At 34.0% G+C, this 24,598-nt stretch overlaps 1 protein-coding gene across 1 annotated transcript in view; it reads left to right on the forward strand.

The window, feature by feature from the left end:
- Nucleotides 1-24,598, forward strand: part of LOC109108381 (ral GTPase-activating protein subunit alpha-2-like) — a 230,076-nt gene that overhangs the window by 108,487 nt on the left and 96,991 nt on the right. The window contains 3 exon segments of the mRNA XM_042774578.1: nt 21,025-21,082; nt 23,670-23,713; nt 23,818-23,998. Coding sequence (XP_042630512.1) covers nt 21,025-21,082; nt 23,670-23,713; nt 23,818-23,998 — 283 coding nt within the window.

Consider the following 24,598-nt stretch of genomic DNA (forward strand, 5'->3'; position numbering starts at 1 on the left):
TAATCTACATCGATAAATTCAGTTAGAGGATAAGACTGTAGCCTATAGGGCAGTTAGCCTACCACTAAAATCCAACCAGATCTTCATCAGAGCCATCAATACAGAAGAGATCTTAATGCATTTACACAGCAATTAGCCTACAAGTGCATACAAATATTATGAAGTGTCTTACGCCTATATTTTGAAGACATAAATATGACATGATGGAATCAATGAAGTGATAGCCTACGTTTAATATGAAACTAAAACAGACAACAGGTGGCAGAAAGTCACTGTCTTAATGAGTGAGTTCAATCCACTCGTTTGATACACCGAATCAAAAACAACTCGATGTGTTGAAGCGATTTGTTTCTGATCATTTATATTTAGGCCTATGCGTTATCTAAATAATTATAATATAATATAATAATAATAATAATAATAATAATAATAATAATAATAATAATAATAAATTAGTTGTGTTGTGTTCAAAAAGTTGGCAGAGAGGGGTCATGTTCGGGGAAACAACATAATTGTTGATAGGCTATATTTTTCGGGGCCATGGGTTTAATGCGCAAACCTGCGTGACCATATAGCAACTATTCAGAAATGGAAATAACGAATGCATTAATATTTTGTTTTGAATTTAAGGAAAGTCGATTGAATATTTACAGGTTTTATCTCGTTATTATTTTCAGAATAGTAACGTCTTTGTAACCAACCACAGTGATCAAAAATCTCTATCTAATAGGCTACTTCAAAGATCAAATCAAATTATATATTGTAAAAGTTTGTACAAATTTATGTAGCCCAAAAACATAACAAAAAATAGTCTACATAACTTTTTAATTTGTATTATTATTATTATTATCATTCTTTCTTTCTTTTTATTATTATTATTATTAGGCTATTGTTATCATCATCATGAGCAGCTGGCAAACCATAATGGAATCTATTTAAAGGGAATGATTGTGGTGGGGAGTTTGGTCAAACTATTGCAGTGATAGCCTACTGCGAATGTAGACGGTTTCAACGGCATCAACATAAACAAACGTTAATGCGCGTGAGCGCTTTTGTGGACCTAACTTAACTTCCGGTAGACTCCAAATGGAATCAATAACAACAGTCAAGTCCCTCTAGAGTAGATATTTTTTGATAACAAACAAAATATGTTTGCTGCGTGGATCAGGCGGACTTAATGAATATGCAAATTCATTCTTTGCCAGCAGGAGATGTTTTAAAAGCATAGACATAAAGCGCGAGAAATAGAGGTTTTCCCCAGTAACAGCTGTAAACAAAGCAGAGCTGGTACGCTCATACGCTGCTATCAGGCATATAACATGCAAGTCCTACTTCAGAAATACAGCGATATAAAAACAACTGTGCCTCGTTTTGATATTTAAACATAAATGTAAGGAATTATTATTATTAAACGTGCAGTACGTTACGTAATGTTATGTTACTCATGTTTATTTAACGAAGCCTTTTTGAAAATCGATCAGTTTTAAAATTGTGTCGAGTCTCCAAAAATAAATAAATGTATGGGAAACACATCCCGCAGCACAACCACCTGAGCCCAACTTCAGTCTACTCATCACCTTGGCTTTAACTGCGTTTGTAGATGGCACCGCAGCCAGACCGATATAACACAGACCGGAAGTTAACTTAGGTCCAGGCGCGTGCGCCCGATGAAACCGTCTATAACGGGTTGAAATAAAAGACGGCGCCGTCCACAGAGACATTTCTATGTGCACTATTTCATCCGTGAAAACCTTAGTCCCCTGGCTATCATGTCAGAATCTGCAATTCAAAATAAATTTTGCCTGCCACTGCAGCAAATTCAGCAGCTTTTAGATATTGTTGTTGGTCCGACTTTGTCAAGACAAACCCGACGGAACTCAGCCCCGAAATTCAACTGCTGTCGCTCTTCTCTTTCTTTACTTTCCGCTGTAGCTGTTGGGTCCGTGTATATTTTGGTCATTCGATTTTCTATTTGATAAAAATTAATAAAGATAAATGTTAAGAAACGGAAAACGAAAATTAGTTAATACGAAAATTTTCGTATTTTTGTTTGTGGGTAAAAAATGAGATTATGCTTTAATATTTGTTTGAATGTGCGGGTGGCGCTGAAACGCCCCTTTCATCCCTTCTGTACCGCGCCGACAAGCGGCAACCGCAAGCTCAGTTCATTTTCACCAGGAGAGAAGCGGCAGACAGCAGAGTTTATTAATCCTGCGGATTCTTTGCTAGGGGTGCTTGCAAGCTTTATATATATATATATATATATATATATATATATATATATATATATATATATATATATATATATATATATATGTCAAATGTCATTGAATAAATTAATTTCTGTTTGGTCAAAAAATAAATGAATAAAATAAAATAATAATATATATATATATATATATATATATATATATATATATATATATATATATATATATATATATATATATATATATATATATATATATATATATATATATATATATATATATATATATATTTTTTTTTTTTTTTTTTTTTTTTTTTTTTTTGACCAAACAGAAATTAATTTATTCAATGACATTTGAATTTTACTGTAGGATCTACAATGGTATGAAATATGCAGATTTTTAGCCTACTAATTTTAATTTATGCCTATTTAAGAAAAACCTCAGAACATGTTTTCATTTGCTATACAAACAACAGCAACTGAAGCTTTATCTTGTAGAGTGTAGTCTGCTGCACTTCTCCGATCGCCGGATCCCGATCCACAGCTTCCATCCCGATAAAAGGAAAGAGCTTCAGCTCCGTCAGTTTGGGTCGTAAGACACCCTAAATCAGTGCCGGCCCGAGCCTCTTGGGGGCCCTAAGCAGAATTTGATTTGGGGGCCCCCCCTTCCACCATGCGGAGTCACCTGTGCTTCAAGATTATTGAAACAAATGTCACACTATAATGTTACATTATAAATGAATACAGTGAGGTTATGTATTAATACAAAATAAATAAATATAAAAATCAATACTTAACATACTTTACTCTTAAACTTCTGAATACAAACTGTCACAAAACATGAAATAAATAATTTGCCAAATTGAAGAAATTATATAGGCTGTGTAATCTATAGCAAAAATGTAACAGCAGCAATTACATGGCATTTGGCTCCCTGTGCAGGCATTTGTTATAACATGTACATAAATTGTTTATTTTGTATGTGCCTACAATATGTATTTTAACAGTGTTATTTTTAACCAATCATTATTGCCTCATATTTTTTTAATATATAATGCAATAATTTATATGAAGTTAATTTAAAGGCTATTGATGGCTTAGGTCTGTAACAACAACAACAACAACAACAACAACAACAACAAAAATATTACAGTATATTAATACTTCTTTGTAAATTATTATTTGAAGTAACAAAACCATGGTTAATTTGCAGTTGCCATGGCTACAAGAACAATGATTTGTGGTGTTATTGATAAACCCATGGGTAATTTTTGTAAGGGAACCTGAGAGAAGAAAAAAAAAAAAAAAAAAACTTTAACAGGAATGTGCCTGAAAGTGATAAACGGGCCTCGTTTTTTTACCTAAATGATTTATAATTTATTTTAATATATATTAAAAATGTATAAGGTGACTGCAAGTCTTTCTCCTCAAATGCTAATGAGCTTCAAATTTGCCTTTGAGCCCATGTGAAAAAGTAGCATAATTTACATATGTCTTACAGTTTGTTTTAATAAATATTCAACATTATATTCAACTGTGCATTATAGCTGACACCTAGATGAACAATTACAGTGGTTTTTATGACTGTAAGTCATTCTCCTCAAATGCTACTGACGTTAGAAAAGTGTATAACAATATCGCATGTAACTTTAGAGACGGTCCCTAAATTTGAGACTCTCGAACGTACAACGACAAGCCACCTTTATGTCCTTTTCTTCTTTCTCTTTTCGGCACCAGAGGGATACATCCTTTTTGTGACATGGTTTATCATTTATTACAGTGACGCGCACTTGCGTGCCGGCGCGAATTGTCAATGCACGCGAGGTGTCTATGTGCACTTGCGCATGACTGAAACGCTAGCAGACACAGCAGTTGTTGGTAAATAAGTTTTTTTTTGTCTTGAATTATTCATTTATTCGTTCATTATTCATTCATTCATTCATTTATATCACTTGTTTAAGTTATTTAATTGTAAAAAAAAAAATAAAAAAAAAAAAAATATTGGGGGGCCCCCTGGTGGCGAGGGGGCCCCAAGCAGCCGCTTAGTTCGCTTATGCCTCGGGCCGGCCCTGCCCTAAATAACATTAAAACCTTACAAAACTCAACAGGATTTGCTTTCTGCCATCTCGGTCTACATTAACTTCTTTCTGAAATGTCAGAAATGAACCAGGCTCATGCATCAGACGAACCATGTCTGGCTTTTTTTGTGTGCTTTTAGATTGAGATGTTTAATTTTAAAATAAGCCATTTAAATAGAATAACAATAATAAGGCCTATGTAATTCAAATGAAACCAACCAGAGGTGCAGTGTTTCCCGTCTGAACTCATTATCTGTAATTATGTCACACCATCACTATATTCAAAAGGTTATCTACAGAATTCGTGAATTCAGTTCATAATTCTAAGTAGCCTATAGCCTATAATTAAAACATTTAAAGTAGACTAATTATGGGGAAAACTTATTTTAATATACATTTTATTATAAATGTGGGGTTGGATTTTTCCCATTTTATTTTTTTTATGAATGGCCTAGAATAAAATAAGTAGGCAAAAAATTAGTAGTAGCCTAGGCCTATATTTTATTCCATGTCGTTGTAGATCACCGGCTAAAGTAGAATTCAATTGGTGTTTTATGAGTAGAGTTGTCAAGTTTGTTTTTTAAATAATATTTGAATTTTAGAAAAATATAATATTTTTTTTTTTTATTTTATTATTTATTTAATTAATTTATTATTATTATTATTATTATTATTATTATTTTCTTGCAAGCACCACTAGCAAAGAATCCGCAGGATTAATAAACTCTGCTGTCTGCCGCTTCTCTCCTGGTGAAAATGAACTGCTGAGCTTGCGGTTGCTGCTTGTCGGTGCGGTACAGAAGGGATGAAAGGGGCGTTTCAGCGCCGCCCACACATTCAAACAGATATTAAAACATAATCTCATTTTTTACCCACAAACAAAAATACGTAAAATCCAGCTACATTTTCTTTTTCCGTTTCTTAAAAAAAACTTAAAAAAAAAAACGAAAATCAAACCGTTTCTCATTTATCTTTATTTATTTATTTTTAAATAGAAAATCGAATGACCAAAATATACACGGACCCAACAGCTACAGCGGAAAGTAAAGAAAGAGAAGAGCGACAGCAGTTGAATTTAGGGGCTGAGCTCCGTCGGGTTTGTCTTGACAAAGTCGGACCAACAACAATATCTAAAAGCTGCTGAATTTGCTGCAGTGGCAGGCAAAATTTATTTTGAATTGCAGATTCTGAAATGATAGCCAGGGGACTAAGGTTTTCACGGATGAAATAGTGCACATAGAAATGTCTCTGTGGACGGCGACGTCTTTTATTTCAACCCGTTATATTCGCAGTAGGCTATCACTGCAATAGTTTGACCAAACTCCCCACCACAATCATTCCCTTTAAATAGATTCCATTATGGTTTGCCAGCTGCTGCTGATGATGATGATAACAATAGCCTAATAATAATAATAATAAAAAGAAAGAAAAGAATGATAATAATAATAATAATTAAAAAGTTATGTAGACTATTTTTTGTTATGTTTTTGGGCTACATAAATTTGTACAAACTTTTACAATATATAATTTGATTTGATCTTTGAAGTAGCCTATTAGATAGAGATTTTTGATCACTGTGGTTGGTTACAAAGACGTTAATATTCTGAAAATAATAACGAGATAAAACCTGTAAATATTCAATCGACTTTTCTTAAATTCAAAACAAAATATTAATGCATTCGTTATTTCCATTTCTGAATAGTTGCTATATGGTCACGCAGGTTTGCGCATTTAACCCATGGCCCCGAAAAATATAGCCTATCAACAATTATGTTGTTTCCCCGAACATGACCCCTCTCTGCCAACTTTTTGAGCATTTGGTCATTTATTTATTATTATTATTATTATTATTATTATTATTATTATTATTATTATTAGTCTATTATAATTATTTAGATAACGCATAGGCCTAAATATAAATGATCAGAAACAAATCGCTTCAACACGTCGAGTTGTTTTTGATTCGGTGTATCAAACGAGTGGATTGAACTCACTCATTAAGACAGTGACTTTCTGCCACCTGGTGTCTGTTTTAGTTTCATATTAAACGTAGGCTATCACTTCATTGATTCCATCATGTCATCTTTATGTCTTCAAAATGTAGGCGTAAGACACTTCATAATATTTGTATGCACTTGTAGGCTAATTGCTGTGTAAATGCATTAAGATCTCTTCTGTATTGATGGCTCTGATGAAGATCTGGTTGGATTTTAGTGGTAGGCTAACTGCCCTATAGGCTACAGTCTTATCCTCTAACTGAATTTATCGATGTGGATTAACGTGACGTTCATACATTTAATAAGGCTGTTGCTGTCAGTATTGTTTTTGGAAATTAGGCTACATTCAAATGCAATGGTCTCGTTTCAAAAGCATTGGTCTATATGCTTGCGTTGACTTCACTGTAGCCTATGTGCCCTGCTTCCTTTCCGTGAGTTTTGACCGAAAAATGGAAAAAAAATAAAGGCTACAGTCTTCCCTATCCCTGTTTCATGTTTGTTAGCCCAGGACATTTTACAAATCCAGACCAAACGATGTTCTACGACCATGTCCGGAATAAAGACGAGCATATCCATGTCACACAGTAAGATTTTAACCATATACCTCGCAGTCACAGACCGTATCAACGTCAGTGATACTTATTGTATTTCGCCACAGGGTGTCACTGTGGCCTCTCAACCCTTCGCCTTCGCTTACTCTGAGCTCGATTGCTATGTCTGAGGTAAACCACGCCCTCCTCATTACCCTACGCAGGAAGAAATGTAGGAAGAAATAAATGAAGAAATAAATAAATGTAGAAAAACATAAATGTAGAAATAAATAAATGTAAAAATAAATAAATGTAGAAATAAATAAATGTATAAATGAATAAATGTATAAATAAAATAAAAGAAGAAATAAATAAATATGGAAAAAAATAAATATATACATAAATAAGGAAATAAATACACATACACACACACACACATATATATGCATGAATACAGTATGAATTATATGCAGTGTATATATGCAGGAACTTGACAAAAATGCATGAATATGTGACAATGCTTGGCAAAATGTGTCATAACACCCTTAGTAGTAATGTCAGACTCAGTATACTGTTTTCAGTTGGTGATTGAGAAATTCTGCCCTGTCCTGTTCCTCTTATTCCTTGTCTCTCTTTCTGATAGTCCCTGTTTTGGAATGTTGCAAATATCAGAACGTTTGTTGAATTGAAAGGACTTGTATTGAGTTGCTTCCTCTTCTGGAGTGTCTGTGTATTGCAACAACTGTTTTTCTAAAATCTAAACTGCAGAGGAGCAATTTTGTTGCATTTTAAACAAGATGTTGCTTGATCATTGGTTGATTTTCAGTATGTTGTTTATTCAAAGGTTTTTATTGGCACATTATACAAAATATTAAATCAGTAAAAAGTCATTCATATCATTCAGTTGCCTGTACAAATAGCAAATGGCAGCTTTTTTTTTTTGTCCCTGTTGTGTTTGTTGAAAACACTATCATAGATATTGACTTCTAAATCTAAAGTTTTCACCATGTTAAAAAATGATCAGTGTTGATTTTATTTTACATTATAAACAGACACTTTCTAAGAAAGAAAATCATTCTAAATAACTAATATTGGACCATGTATTACGTCTGAGATGGTCTGTGAATGTTCTTTTTTTATGGATTTTTTTTATCTTAAACAATAAAAATATTGTTTTAATGTATATTGTTACCAATTAATTTTTCAACAAAACAATCATGTCAGCAAGTGGATCAAATATTAATTCAGTACAACACTTAGATTCGCAAGCTGTTCTGAATGGACTTTGATTTTCTAAAATGTAGTACATTTATTTCAGTAATGATAATCGTCCTGTCTGGACACATTCTGTCTTTCTTTCTTTTATATGATATTTTTAATAAAAGTTTTCACTACTTGAAGAAATACACATACTTACATGATGCATAAATTAGTGTAAAAAGTTTTCACTACTTGAAGAAATACACATACTTACATGATGCATAAATTAGTGTAAAAAAAATACAAACACCTTAAAAAGTGGTAGTTATCCTGTCAGGACACATTTTCCTCATTATTATTAATTTAAAATGAGAACTGAGTTTAGTTATTGCAGTTACATAATGCAAAATATATCTCCTTTTGTTTTGTAATACACAATTAAAACTTAAATGCACTCAAACTTACATACGTCACATTATAAAATGATTTGTCAGATTTGTATTATATTGGTTAGGACATCCTGTAGCAAAACTTCTCCATAAAATCGCTGTCTCACCTAATAGATGCTTGTCGCACAACAAACATGTCATCAGAGGTGTCTTATCATTGATTGAAAGCCTCTTGCTCTGTCTGTGTGGACTTTGACTCAATGTTGATTTTAGAACCCGAGACAAACTCCTAAATGAACCATTTTCCCCTCTTTAAAAATAATATCAGCCTATATAAGAAGAAGAAGGGATTAAAGAATATCTGATGGTTTTATTTGTCTTCCATTATCTCTAAATATGTATTTCTTGTAGAGACTTGAGGAGTTCCTTAATTCCAGCAGTACCGATACTGTAGTATAATAAATAATAGTAATAATAATAGTAAGAGTAAAATGTGGAATTACATACCTCTAACAAGGAACAATACTTACACAGCTTTCATTAATCTTAATGTTACAAATGGACTCGTATTTTAAAGTGTTACATTTAATTTCAACAGTCATGCTTAAAGATGCACATAACATTACAATTATACCAGCACAATGTATACTGCTTCTATTACTTGGATTTCATTAATTTTTTTATAATATAAATTATATATCTGATCTGAGTCTTGGAGAGCTTAACTGTGTTTGGGAGATCTTTCCGGATATGGGTCATGTTCAGGTCGAGTAGCGGTCTAATTAGTTTTATTTAATCACCAAACAGACACAAGTTTACTTCAAGAGTGAACAATGAGGCATAGATAAGTTTGAAGTTCAGTGTTTAAAAAAATCTAAATTATATCTATCATGTTTATATTATAGGCACTAAAATGAATCAGACGTGACCTTATTACGAGGCCACAGAAAGACAAAAAGTTTTGATGAAAATGCTCAATATACAATTCAAATTATGTACATTACGAAACAATGATTCGGGACAAATATAATGTAATTTAATGGAAAACTATGTGAATGGCGCTCTGTGGCGCGCCAGGATTTTCTGTCAGCTGCATTTAAATCCGGGTCTGAAGTTTCTCTCTCTGTTCAGCATGTAGCATCATGTGTCTAAACAAATAGTACGTTTTCAGTGATTTCAACCACTAGAGGCCGCTCTCGCACTGTATAATGAAAACAGACCCTTCTTAGCCGCTCCAGTAATCAACTATCGGTGCCGATTAATCTGCAAAACCGATACATCGGTCGACCTCTAGTATTAGTAGTAAAACTCCAGTAAACCACGATTTTCCATGGTTGCCACTACAGGAAACATTATTTTTAATCATAATATTTGTATTCGAAAACCAGTGGTTAATTCATAATCATACATTTTAGCTACTTTATGTTACAGCAGTGGTTATTTTTCATTGAGGTACTCTTCAAAGGCGGGACCCTTTATACCTATAGTCTAGCCCTTAAATGTGTGTTACTTGGATATCGGTCGGGGTAGGGCTAGAGAAGGTGCATCTTTGAGGTTACTGCCCAAGTAAAGAGCTAAATTACAATTTTAGTACATATATCTGAAATAAAAAAGGCCTATGAAATGTAAAAAAAAAAAAAAAAAAAACCTTGCCTTTCAAATATAATTTTAAGTCAGTATAATTACTGGATTTTATTCGTTTAATATTTAAAAGAATCTGTTGAAGTTTAGGAGGTATCGTATCGAAAATACTTGGTTTTGTCAAGCCCCTGGATAGTGGATCGAAAATAAAATAAGAGGTATCGCGCATCCCTATTGAAACGCTGGCTGGAATTTCTCTCTCAAAAGATTGTACAAACTCCTGAAATGAATGATGTAATAACATTCGACTTTTCCCTGCCACAACAACCATGGTTATTGTCGGCATTACTACTTCTGCGTTTTCTATGTCAGCACTGTTTGACTTGTTTATTAAACAGAGAATTCTGTACAGAGATTTGGTTCTCAAAAGATCAGCGCTTGCTGCAATCTTATAGGAATTCTGCGTGCGAATTAATGCACTTTCTCACTATGGTTTAATTGTTTGATGTTAATGTTGTAAAGATAACGGTCACTTGTAAAAACCGGTATGTTCCGAACCGAATCAAAACGCTAGATTTCAGTGCCTAATTTGGTGCCTCTTTAAATTCTTAAATGACTCTTTCAACTTCACAACTGATTAAAAGACAGTGACAGGCAGCACCCACTTTTAACTAAAAGTTCAGAGTGATTGACAGAGATACAGTAGAAACATTATGTGTGGGTTTTGTATTAAATTATGACCCAGATCGTGAAATACATTTATTAGCCTTGAGTAAGGGAAGCACAACTTGGGAAATGAGAGCATCCAATAAGCGTGTGAACGCTGTGTATTTATTATTTTAAAAACATTTTTACTGTCTTTAATGATTATCCATATTTTTTGTGTTTTTTTTTTTTTTTGAAGTATCGGTTCAGGCACCGGTACTGTTTGTAAAAGTATCGATTTGGCACCTGGTATCGTAAAAAACCCAATTGATACCCAGCGCCCTACTTCTCACTGGATCACGCAGCGTTGTGCGCAGTAACGGTGTCGCGAGATCAACACTGGTTCCCGAGTAAACCTGTTCTGAGCTTGGACCAGTTTTTGCGTTTTCACTGCGCTGCATTCAATTATTGGCCCGAGCTGATAATACGGTCAGCGCTGTGCAGCTCAATGGAGTAGTGCAGTTTTGTTGCGCTTTTGTTTTGTCTGTTTGATGTTTTGCAACAGAAATGGCAGCACTTATGAGTTTGGGCAACATGGTGGTTGCACCAGTGGCCACTCACAAAACTTAGTCGCACCGGCAGAAAAAAATATTTGCAGTATGGAGTGTGTGATAGGTAGACTTGTGCCGGTATTCGGTAATGCGATATATCGCGGTAATGGATATGCACGGAATTGTTATCGTGGGCACTTCCTCAAATACCTGAGAATAATTATATATTACAAATTATTCAGAATTTGGAATGCATTTTAAGAATACTTTTCCCATCAACTGGTCAAAATGCACAACACCGCTGTATGCTGCTTTAAAGACTCAAACAAGCACGCAGGAGAAGCACATGGGGGAACACGTGAGAGACGTGCTGAATGAACGCACATTCACTCTCACAGCAGATGGCGCTAAACTGCAGAAAATGCAGCCCTTACCCTGGAAACCCCATAAATAAAAGCAGCTGCTACTTTCTAAACATTTAAATAATATAAAATAATATTTATATATTTCCATAAATTATTTTCATTTTAATCTGGACTACAACAGGCCCTAGATATTGTGTTTGAAAGTGTGTTTGATTCTTTAGTGTTCATTAACACTTACATTAGGGGTTCAATTAGTTAACACAAACTGCCAATGAAAAATTCTTCTGAACATTCATGTTTTAATCTTAGGTATCGTCCAATAATTAATAACACATCGTTAAAATCGAAAGTTGCAGCTGTGTTATTTAATGAGCTAACATGAACGAAGACTTGCAGCTGTGTTACAAGATTATTAACTTCTGTAGCAAATGTAGCTATTGCTCATTGTGAATGTTAATGCATTAACTAAGGTTAACTATGATGTCTTATTGTAAAGTGATACCTATTGGTCTTTAAAGTTCTTTTGCACTTTAATGTGTAAAACTTTTAACTTTATATTTTTGTATTGCTTTATTGTATTTAAATGTTGTTATTTTTGTTATAAGAAAAAAGTTATTTAAACTGCTGTTATACTGTATTATGACTAAATTTCAATACTTTTTTTTTTACTCGTGATAATACTGCATACCGTGACAAAACAGTATCAATTAATCGCAACGGAAATTGGTTGATACCTGGCATATCCCTATGATAGTGATATATGATGCCCACACAAGTCTGGTCTGCGAAGGTGTATTGGGGTGCAGGTATCATGGAGAGAAATAATCATAATGCCATCAATATGATTGATTGACATCAGCACAGCACTAATACGATGAGAGCATGTCAATATAATAATTCCTGTAAACAAATGTTTACTAAAAGGGTTGTTGGCCAGTAGGAGAAAATCCAGTGTGTATCTCATGCCTGGGGGTTTTCTCATGGGCCATTCTCGATATTGGGCTATCAGTGATCTCAATTTAGGCCCATTAGGGGACACATCAGTAGTGCAATGGGAGCATAGAGGGTCATAAATAGAGACAAACAAGGGGAGCTGTAACTCCTAACTCTCTCTCTGCTCTCTCCGCTCTCTTCCTCGATCACTCATGTTCCCCCTTTGCATTGTCAATCTAAATGACCTTAACCCTCTGTTGTTGGATTTTTGATATTTTGGCTTTGTGGTATTTATAATAGCACTGTGCTGGTATTGTGAATGGTGCGTCAAGAATGTGGCGCAAGGTATAGCGCAGCTATTTGAAGTGCCTTGTGTGCTTTTATGAAAATTTGTTACTACATTATTAAATATAATGAAGGACCATGCATTCATTTTCAATAAAAATTTGACCAGTTGTGGCAGTTGTGATGTCACCCCAGCTCACGAACGAATATTAATTAGGTTATGGACAATTAGTTGAATGTGATCTTTTTACTGTTTGGATGCATTGTCTGTGTGATGTGCTGATCTGGACATTATGTTTGGATTGTGTAGCCTAAGTCATGATTATAATTGGATAAATTCATGGATCAGCAATCAAAAGCCAAGTAGAACTTATGGATACCAGGGTCAGAAATGACTTTTTCCATTAAGCAGCGATATTTGCCTCCTGGAATTGATTTACCTTAGCTGCCCGTAAGAGCAGTTTTTTGTTGTTGTTATTACCATCTTGAGGAAAATCTGCCCTCTGCTAGAAGTTGTCAATGGAAAGAAGGCTTACCTTCCACATGACAATGGCCCAAAGCACACAGAAAAAGTGAACACACAGAGGTTGAAGGAGAAAAAGCTGAATGTCTTTCATTGGGGGTGGGATTCTTTTCTATACCCTCTGTAACTAATAATGTATGTATGTATATATATATATATATATTATATATATATTATCGTATAATATATTATATATATATATATATATAGATATATATCTATATATATATATATATATATATTAGGAATCTAATAATAACTATATATATATATATTTTAATATATATATATTTTAGGAATCTGTCAAAAACCTATTTAAAACTAAAAAATGTTATTGTCATAGATATTGGGCAAATAACAAACTGAAACAAATAAATAGTATTGGTATCACATAATACAAAAATGGCCCTCCTGTGCCTTTCATAACAGCTTGAATTCTTGTTGGCATTGTTTAGGTTTTATTTAATTTTTTTTTTTTTTTTTTTTTTCGTAATTGGGCATCTGGGAAGGGAAAAAAAAAACTATAAAGCGCATTTGTGACTAGTGGGTTACTTTTTTATCCTTTCTTTTATAGACAACAGTTAATAATTAAATTACTTGGTAATCACCAATACTATTAGTTTAGAGTAGCAGTTGACACAAACATAATTTGAAACCAAACATAAACACAAACATAACCTTACATATATTTGTTTTGATAAATTTGTTAAGCACTGTATATTGAATAGGCTATGGTTTAAATCTCTAAAATGAAAAAAGACGTATAAAGCGCAAACTCAGTGGTGACCAACAAGATAGAGTAATGTTCTGCAGGAATACACTTTCACTTTGGATCACAGTCATGTTCTTCTGTGTCAATTCTTTATCCTGTAAAAGGCGGTTATGAAGCATCTGATTTCTATATTCAGACAATTACATGCTGTTATCCCTTTAAAGTTCCTACTCCCATAAAATATGTCCACTGCATATTGACTTAAACCTTAATTTAACATTCAACAACAGATACAGAGTTTTTGCACTGAGTATTAATTGTCTCCATCTGTCCGTGTTCCGTCTGTCCAATTTAAACAGAACACAGATTGTCGGGGCAGGCCTTTATGCAAAAATGGAAATGCTTGCGTGAATTTGTGACATTTACAAATATGTATATGAACGTAAACTGAAAGTTTTTGCGCTGAGGATGTACACGCATCTGTCAAAGCGCCTGACAAGCCATTACGCTAATGCGTTAGCTTAAAGCTTAAAATAAAGAATTCTCATGTTTTGGGCAGCTTAGATCACATAACTCTCCCGCAGCATCTCATTCTGTTTTTTCTCCACTATTTTTAGATGCATTTTGTCCATAGAAATGCGTAATTCAGTGCTATAATTTGACGCGACCGGTTGAAGTTGGACATGCACTGTGAGCAGACCCAACTAATCGATAATGAGAATCGTTGTCAATGATTTTCATTATCGATAATAATTGATTTTATCGATTAGTTGTTGCAGCCCTTCAATATACACTACTTTTCAAAAGTTTGGGATCAGTACATTTTTATTCTTTCTTTTTATTTGAAAGAAATTAAAACTTTTATTCAGCAAGGATGTGTTAAATTAAGAAGTGATAGCAAAGATTTATATTTTGAATAAATGCTGTTCTTTTAAACTTTTTGTTAATCAAAGAATCCTAAAAAAAAGTATTGCAGTTTTCAAAAAAAAATATTTGGCAGCACAACTTTTGCCAACATTGATAATTCTAATAATAAATCAGCATATTAGAATGATTTCTTAAGGATCATGTGACACTTTATACTTGAGTCTGGCTGATGTACAGAATGGAAATTCAGCTTTGCATCACAGAAATAAATTATATTTTAAAATAGAAACCATTATTTTATATTGTAATAACATTTTGCAAGATTACAGGGTTTTTTTTTCTCTGTATTTTTGATCAAATAAATGCAGCCTTGATGAGCATAAGATATATATACTGTATATACACACACACACACACATATATATGCATGAATACAGTATGTGTATTCATATTCATATGTATATATGCAGGAACTTGACAAAAATGCATGAATATGTGACAATGCTTGGCAAAATGTGTCATAACACCCTTAGTAGTAATGTCAGACTCAGTATACTGTTTTCAGTTGGTGATTGAGAAATTCTGCCATGTCCTGTTCCTCTATTCCTCTGTCTCTCTTTCTGATAGTCCCTGTTTTGGAATGGTGCAAATATCAGAACGTTTGTTGAATTGAAAGGACTTGTATTGAGTTGCTTCCCTCTTCTGGAGTGTCTGTGTATTGCAACAAATGTTTTCTAAAATCTAAACTGCAGAGGAGCAATTTTGTTGCATTTTAAACAAGATGTTGCTTGATCATTGGTTGATTTTCAGTATGTTGTTTATTCAAAGGTTTTTATTGGCACATTATACAAAATATTAAATCAGTAAAGTCATTCATATCATTCAGTTGCCTGTACAAATAGCAAATGGCAGCTTTTTTTTTTTGTCCCTGTTGTGTTTGTTGAAAACACTATCATAGATATTGACTTCTAAATCTAAAGTTTTCACCATGTTAAAAAATGATCAGTGTTGATTTTATTTTACATTATAAACAGACACTTTCTAAGAAAGAAAATTATTCTGAAATAACTAATATTGGACCATGTATTACTGTCTGAGATGTCTGTGAATTGTTCGTTTTTTATGGATTTTTTTTTATCTTAAAAATAAAAATAGTGTTTTAATTTATATTGTTAACAATTAATTTTCACATAAACATCATGTCAGCAAGTGGATCAAATATTAATTCAGTAAACACTTAGATTCAGCAAGTTGTTCTGAATGGACTTTGATTTTCTAAAATGTAGTACATTTATTTCAGTAATGATAATCGTCCTGTCTGGACACATTCTGTCTTTCTTTCTTTTATATGATATTTTTAATAAAAGTTTTCACTACTTGAAGAAATACAAATACACATATGCATAAATTAGTACATTAATTAAATGAATTTAAATTTTTTAGGTAAAAAACTTGAAGAAATACACATACTTACATGATGCATAAATTAGTGTAAAAAAAATACAAACACCTTAAAAAGTGGTAGTTTTAGTGTTGGGTTTAGTTTTTGTAGTTATTTTTTGTTTAAAATGTGTATTGTTTTGTTTTGTAATACACAATTAAAACTTAAATGCACTCAAACTTACATACGTCACATTATAAAATGATTTGTCAGATTTTTATATTTGGTAGGACATCCTGTAGCAAAACTTCTCCATAAATCTCTCACCTAATAGATGCTTGTCGCACACAAACATGTCAGAGGTGTCTGTCATTGATTGAAAGCCTCTTGCTCTGTCTGTGTGACTTTGACTCGATGTTGATTTTAGACCCGGAAGACAAACTCCTAAATGAACCATTTTCCTCTTTAAAATAATATCAGTTATATAAAGAAGAAGAAGAAGAAGGTGATTAAGAATATCTGATGGTTTTATTTGTCTTCCATTATCTCTAACATATGTATTTCTTGTAGAGACTTGAGGAGTTCCTTAATTCCAGCAGTGCATTTGCAATGTTTCATATTTTGTGCCTTGAGGGCTAAATTCTTATTGTAAAATTATGAGATTGAACATCATGTACTGTAGCACAAACTATGTGTTCACAGACTGTGATCTCTGATCTTCCTGGTTGTATTACAGACTGCTTGCTGGTGCTTGTATCATATGACTGCCTTTTCCACGCCATTAACATGTATTATGAATGGACTTTGACTTGCTTGAACTCATAACCCGTCTTTGATTTCTACTGTGCACTTGATATAAAACTAAACATTATCTAAATTCAGCACATCTGTGGATTGTTTACATGACTAGGTCGTAAACAGATTGGTCACTGAAATATGAAAAAATATACTGATCCAAAACATGTAAAACATACTTTCTTTTCTTAGAACAAAACAAAGATATTGTGAAATTTTTATTTTTTTTATTTTTTGGTCCATGCAAGGAAAGTTGATTTTATATTATGTGTGAAGGTCTGATCGCTTTAGTATGCTAGTGAATGGATAAAATATAGAAATCCCTTTCATTTACAAAAAAAAAAAATAATAATAATAATAATGGTAAAAACTGCAGCGCCACCCCCACGTCGCCACAATTTCATATCAGTTTTTTTCCCTGCTCACCCCTCCTGTGTATAACCATTAAATATATTTGTCAATTTTGATGTGCTAAACCTAAAGGGTTTTTCTTGCCATTCCATTGCACTACTTTTCTATTGTTTTTCTATGTAAATGTGCTTTATGGACATGTTTGACTGTTGAGTTTGCATCTTGCTCTGCTGTGTTTATTTGTTTATGCTCGTAAAGCTGCTTCGCCAAGTGCACACTTGCAGTGTTGCCATGTACACTTATATCCATCTGAGCTTATGACAAGTTACATATTAAGAGGTGAAGTGACAACTTAGTTCAGTTGGAGTGTGTTCCTTTGTGCCAGTTATTTGAACAGAGAAAAGACAGCTGTTAATGTGGTCAAAATGCTTGTGGAACAGGGTTGGCTGGAGCTTTAGTCATGGTCACCACGTAGCTATGCTCATGGTTACGTGCATCTAAGAGTGGCTCACAGTAAATGCTGCTCCACACAAACAGTCATCATCTACATGCACGGACCATCTCAAACTCCATCTTCTCATATGCTGTGAGTCTGAATTGCGTGTAATGTTCATCTGGAAACAATGTGCACCATTATATCAGATTTATAAGGTAGATCATTTATAAACCAACACCAACGCAGCAGAATACATTATCTTTCTAAATATGTTAACTGTTCATCGCGACTTCAAAATAAAAGTTTTTCCCATAAAAAAGTGGCCAAATATTAAGTGGACATTTGAAGTAAATGTTTAGTCAATATTTAACAAGTACAGTATTAGATTGCGTTGTAAAGTGTAAAAACAATCGGCAGGCCTTTGTTGCCCTCTGCAGGCATTTGGTATTATACATAATGTACAGAAGTTATATTGTTTTATTACATTGTTTTTGATATTTTATTTAAACCAATTATTATTGCCTCATTGCTATTATATAATTTTAAAGTCTATTGTACACTTAGGTCTATTTTTATTACCACAAAATAAATATCCGATTACTTAAGTCACTTTGACTCAGATGATATCTGTATTATGTTTCTACTTTAATTCATTGTGGAAATATGATAACTTACACTGTGGGTGTCTTAAAGACTTTTTTACGTGACAGATTTATTCAAACATACATTAAGTAATTAAGACATCAAGCAAAGAGTGTGGCATTTCTAATCACTGAAGCTTTTGTTTCAGCGTGAGCTCTGCACTCACAAAAACAAATCATCATCAGAAGCTTCCTCCACGAAATAATGAGTCACCTAACAGACATGCCTGTGATTGGCAGCATAACTCAAAAAACACTGTGTAAATCAAAGCCATTGAGATTCTCAGAGCACAAACACAAATATGCATGGAAGTGTTTGAAAGCAGCCTCATATCAGTGGATACCTTGAACGCCGATTTTTTTTTTTGTAGACCAACCTGGAAGTTCTCATCACCCTGATTCCCTTCACAATAACCAATTGGATTTTTCATTATTGCAGAAAATGAGCTCTGTGCCCAACAGACGTTTATGATTCTTACATTTTTTGCTCATCATGATAATCTTCACAAATGAACACAACTTTTATGTATTTTGAAGCCAAAATACAAGTGTCAGAAGCAAAAAACTAAATGTAGGCTAGAAACGAACAGGCACATGACTTCAGTGTCACCACCATTAAGCTTCAGAGAAGTCTTTCAGTCTTTATTAAAAAAAAAAAATTGTCTAATTATAAGTTAGAATGGTTTTCAAAAGCACGATTATAAACATTGAGACTGTGAAAGCGAGTAGTGACTAGATGAGTTTTCTGGTTCGGTCTGATGAACTTTAATGTCCCAGCAACCTCTGTAGTCCCATTTAAACAGTTGTTAGCCTTTTTCAAAACGAGATAAAGCTTTTAAAAAAAAAGTCACGAGGGGGTTTTACTGATGAATGTTATGTCATAGAATAAAAAATGAAAATATTTTGAGCTCAATCACACACTTTATTTCAGGCGTTTAACCAAAAAAAAAAAAAAAAAACATTTAGAGACGATGGAACTAGTAGTCCTAAAGTGCAAAATTGGTTTTGGGTTTTGGCTTACAAAACTGTGTTTATTATTTTATTTCAAAATTCTATTGAGTCTGTCCATGGTGCTCCTGTTACTGCAGACCGAATGGTGAAGTTACAGTGACCAGGAGTTTCCTCTCAAATGCGCTGCTTCAGAAGATGCGATGACATGTGGAAACTGTAAATCCCAGAGGGGCTCAGGCCCATCACTTCACGGCTGGTGTATTCTCAGTCATGCTCACCATGTGGTAAGCACGCTGAGTGTGGATAACAGCGATGCAGAAAAGCCTGTGGTAATGCTTCATCCTTATGCTTAGAGAGCTGCGGCAGATTAGCACAGACTCTGGCAACCGGCAGCGGCTCGCAAACTCCACACCACCCGTCTCAAATCCACCATCCCAGACACCGCTGCAGCACGGCAGGGGAGCGCTTTCTGTTACCGCTGCAAGAAGCATTACCGAATCCTCAGGCTTCTTCTGCGATCCCCAAGTGTGCAGGCTTAAACAGATCCCGCCACTGGATATCAGCTCCAGTTATTTGTCAGTTTCCTCACGACAATGACAGGCTGTAATCCAGAGCTGTCCTTCCACACGCAGAAGATCAATACGGAGGTGCTTGAAAGCTCTCACACTCATGTGTCAGCACGTTCCACATCAACACAGGACGTAAATGAGAATGACATGTTAACACCTTGAGTGACGGCTGTCGCGTCACACATGAGATTATGGGGTCTTCTTTTTGTAGAGTGTCACGGATGCTTCTCTCTGAGTTGCGGACGTGTGTTTGTGGTGACAGACTCGATCCCATGTTGCTGTTCTTTGGTTGAGTGTCTTATAATAGCATTACTCATAATGCACTGTCACTGATGACATTATCGTTGTCCATTAGTGTGAATCTTAACCCACCCGTCTCTGTATGTATCGTCTTACTGTCTGTGAATTGACACTAATAATATGGTGTCTAAAATCAGCAGTAGGTGGCAGCGAGTTTTAATCATTGAGTCACTCATTCATTCATTCATTAATTCTAATTTGTTCAAAAACTCATTCATTTATTCAGGAACAAAACTGCTGTGTATTGTTCTAAGAAGCACAACGGTTCTGTTGTGCCTTTTTTGAAAACCATTTGTTTAAGTTTTGGAACTTAAGTCAAAAAAGTCTAAAATGTAACTCATAATATTAAACTGTTGTAAAAAAATCAGTATCACATTTGCAAATTCATAATCAGGAAAACGGCACACTTGCTTAAGTGATGTTATTTAACTATATCATATGATACATATCACATTCCTCTAGTGGGCAGCAGAACATGGATGATAAATAAAAGGTTTACTTCTCTGTGAGAAAAGTTTGTGTTTTGGCCTGGTGAACAACAAACCATAGACTTACTGTACATTGAAGGAGGAACATGAGACAGAAGAGCATATCATACAAACTTGGCAATTAGCATGTTTTTTTTTTTTTTAATCCCACCAGTTTACTATTATTGGGTGAAAAATGACATTGAGCTCTTGAATTGATTGCTGTTAGTTTAACGTAATCACCGTGTGTCCTTATTTTTCTTTTCAGAAAATTCTGCAACTTCTACCTGAGAAAATCAACAGTCGATGGCAGTTTCACAGTATAGGTAAGTGCTGCTCAGACCACTTGTTACGCTGATGTGGTCCATGCCACACATTTTACCTGCTGAAATTGAAATATTCTTTATGCATTATTTTTTAAGAGTTAGTCTGTGAGAGTTCTTCTGTTAAGGCAGGTTCAGGGGAGAGTCAGTGTAACCTGGTTTAATACTTTCTCTCTTTCTCAAAATAATAAGCTACAGAGAGGTGGGAGAGCAGGAGGTTAATAAATGAGAGGATTCATTTGAAATGCAAATTACTAAATGAAATTATGCGTCTCGTGGTTTCAGTCTTCCTTACAGGAAGACCCTCTAAGGAGGCAATAACCTCAATTAAAGCCCTGCGCAGAGAGACAGACAGACAGACAGATCCCTAAAGGGAATTCAAGCAAAAATTGATGCAACAGTATCTAAGATTATTGTTACTGATTTCTGTTATATGTCTTTGCTGGGCAATTATTTTCTTACACTCGCAGTCCTCTCTCTGTCAGCCAAAGTATTAGAACATAGCTTGGCTTTTTAATAGATTCAGTCCAGGTCCAGACCGTGCTGAAGTAGTTCCTCAGTTGATTGAAGGCAAGTCTGATCCTCCAGTGTACTGTAGATACTGTGTGACTGAGTGTTGTTTATGATTGCCAAGCAATGCCACAACTGGCATATCATTATACAATTCAACAAATGGACCTTCTTTTTTTTAAATGTAATTTTTAATTTTTATTTTAAATTTTTTTTTTTTGAGCCTTTATACGACAACAGGGTGAATAGGGCATAACAGTTGTTGACCACTTTATTAGCAACATTGATTCCGAGACTATTATTGCCAACAATCATTTGTTGCAAAATATGCATTTTTATATAGAAATTAGTTGACTGTATTATGTATTTTGTAATTATAAAAAAAAAAGTTTAAATAATGCACTGATGGCTTTAACAGAAGGAAATATTAACAACTCACAGTAGGTCTTTCTTTAAAGTTTTATAAGTTATCATTAAAAATAAATTTAGCAAAGGCCATCGCACTCTATACAGGTACATGGGACACCATAGCAAATATTATTAGACACTGTTGTGGCTTTTTTTTTATAAGTAAAGTCTAGATTAAATCTAGAGATGTGTAATGAATAGGGGTGTGACGAGACAATTATCCCACGAGACAAGACACGAGACTGGGTTCACGAGAATGAGACGAGATTTTTAAACTTTTTTAAAGAAATCCTCAATGATGAAATATATAGCGAAAATTGTCTTTTATTCAACTGAAAAACACAAAATGCAAATTGTACTTTATGTACTTTAAACATCTATTTTTATATATTTTAAGCAGGTATAAACAACATGTAAACACTGAAAAAGGTTTTGCCACAAACTCAACTGACGTGCAAGTAATTGCACAAAATTATATAGTATACATAAAAATAAATAATAAACAACACAAATAATATCCCTTTAAAGTAGCAGTCAGTCAAGTTTATTATTTAGTAAACTGATTTCCACTTTAATTTAAAAAAATTAGTTTTTTTTTCATTTAATTTTTCTCAACTCCTTTTTAATAGTATGTACATTTTCACATCAATTTATTCAAAGTTTAACCAAAAAAATACATGTTTAGGGCCCTATGAATGGGCCCACAGAAATTCTGTGTTGTGTATTAACATGGATAACACTGGTTATCAAATTAAGGCATAAAACATTAATTTAATCATTATCATTTAATTATTGAAAATTAAGCAAACTTTATTTTTTGGCAAACAAAGAAGATTTCCTATTAAAATTAAAACATGGAATAAATGTTGTGTGATTATTCCTTTAAAATAAAATTTGTTTCATTTTAATAGTAGTAGTAGTAATAGTAGTAGGCTGTGTACATTTCTCTATTATCGTTATTTCAAACCGGACTTTTATTTTGACGGGTTGCCATGAATACCTTTACAGTTCTGTGTATGTGATATGATGCTAGTTTTACTCAAATCAACCGGCAAAATGCTCATAAAGTGACTCAGAGCAGTTCTGGAGATGTTGTTCATGTGTTTATGTCCTCATTTAGTGAGACAGCAGACGCTGAAATCACCGCGAGCGTGACGCACACTTCAATGTGTGTGTAAACCGTAATTTAGTGAGACAGCAGAAGCTGAAATCAACGCGAAGCGTCACGCGCGTCTGTATATTTACAGATACTAGTCCATACCGTGATTTGATTTAAGTGTAATTCTGTAACATTCCGTGTTAAACTGTGAATTCTGTTTTTTATGACTGGATAAAGACTTAACTGCATAATTTTTCCCGCTTATCATGCGGCCACTTGCGTGATGTGAACATAATATCTTACATATCTTACATTACATACCACTGGTGGAAGGGCCAGTGTAATGCAAAGATATCTGAAAGGTCTGCACGAGGATATCGTCACCTTCTCGCGAGACCAGTCAGAGATCTCGTCACACCCCTAGTAATAAATAAAACATTTTAGGGTTGAAGGTGTCAGCCTTCAGATCACTTCATCATAGTCAGTTGTAACATTTTTAATTACATTTAGGTTTGTGCATCACAAAGCATTGTAATGATCAAGTCTGTTACTGACTGTGTATTTCTTTTATAGGTTCTATACTCAAAAAACTTTTGCACACTGGAAACTCTTTCAAGGTGAGATGATGAATGAACCATAAGACTTTCAAATGATGATATACACATCTGTTGTGGATCAGTGTGAATGCAGGAAGTGGGGTTGTGTTTGTGTGTGTGTGCAGATCCGCTGTGAGGGCATGCGTCTGTTCCTGCTCTGGCTGCAGGCTCTGCAGAGTAACTGTGCTGAAGAACAGCTCCTCATCTTCGCCTGTCTGATCCCAGATTCCCTGCTGTACCCTCATCCAGCAGGACCCTGCACACTGGACACCATCATATACAACCCCTTTTCCAACCCGCCTGATGGTAACAAACATACACACTCATTCTGCATGACAAAGACAGTAGTGGCAGGGACATTGTGGCACGGTGCTTTGAGCTGACACAATCCATGTGATAAAAATAAGCATGATGCAGATCTAATTATTAAAATCACTTTTTTTTTTTTTTTTTGTAAAAGTTAAAATATTATTCCAGTTTGTATGTAGATGACTTTAAAAAGTATTAGCAATGTATATTTACTATTCAGATGTATATAGATTCTTTAACATAATAGTGCACACTGGAACAGACTGTGCCGCTGTTTTTGGAGTATTGTTATATGTGCAGCTTGCTGTGTGGTTGCGTGTGATTGTACTCATGATCTCTAACTGGTGTCATGTCCTGTAAACATACACTGAAATATCAAGCAGGGGACCCACATGGAGGCCTCTTCAAACTTCCGAAGGTGCCTTGAGATGGCTCAAAATCATTAAAAATAAGATAAAACAACGAAATAAATTAATTAAAAAAAAAATCCTGATTTAAGCTGACACCATATTTTTTTATTTCCATTATTTCCTCAACAATAGTATTATTTTAGAACCAAAATTTTCACGCTTTTGGAAAACCTAAATATAAGTGAAT

Source organism: Cyprinus carpio, chromosome A17 (assembly GCF_018340385.1).
Source record: "Cyprinus carpio isolate SPL01 chromosome A17, ASM1834038v1, whole genome shotgun sequence".
Taxonomy (NCBI): domain Eukaryota; kingdom Metazoa; phylum Chordata; class Actinopteri; order Cypriniformes; family Cyprinidae; genus Cyprinus; species Cyprinus carpio.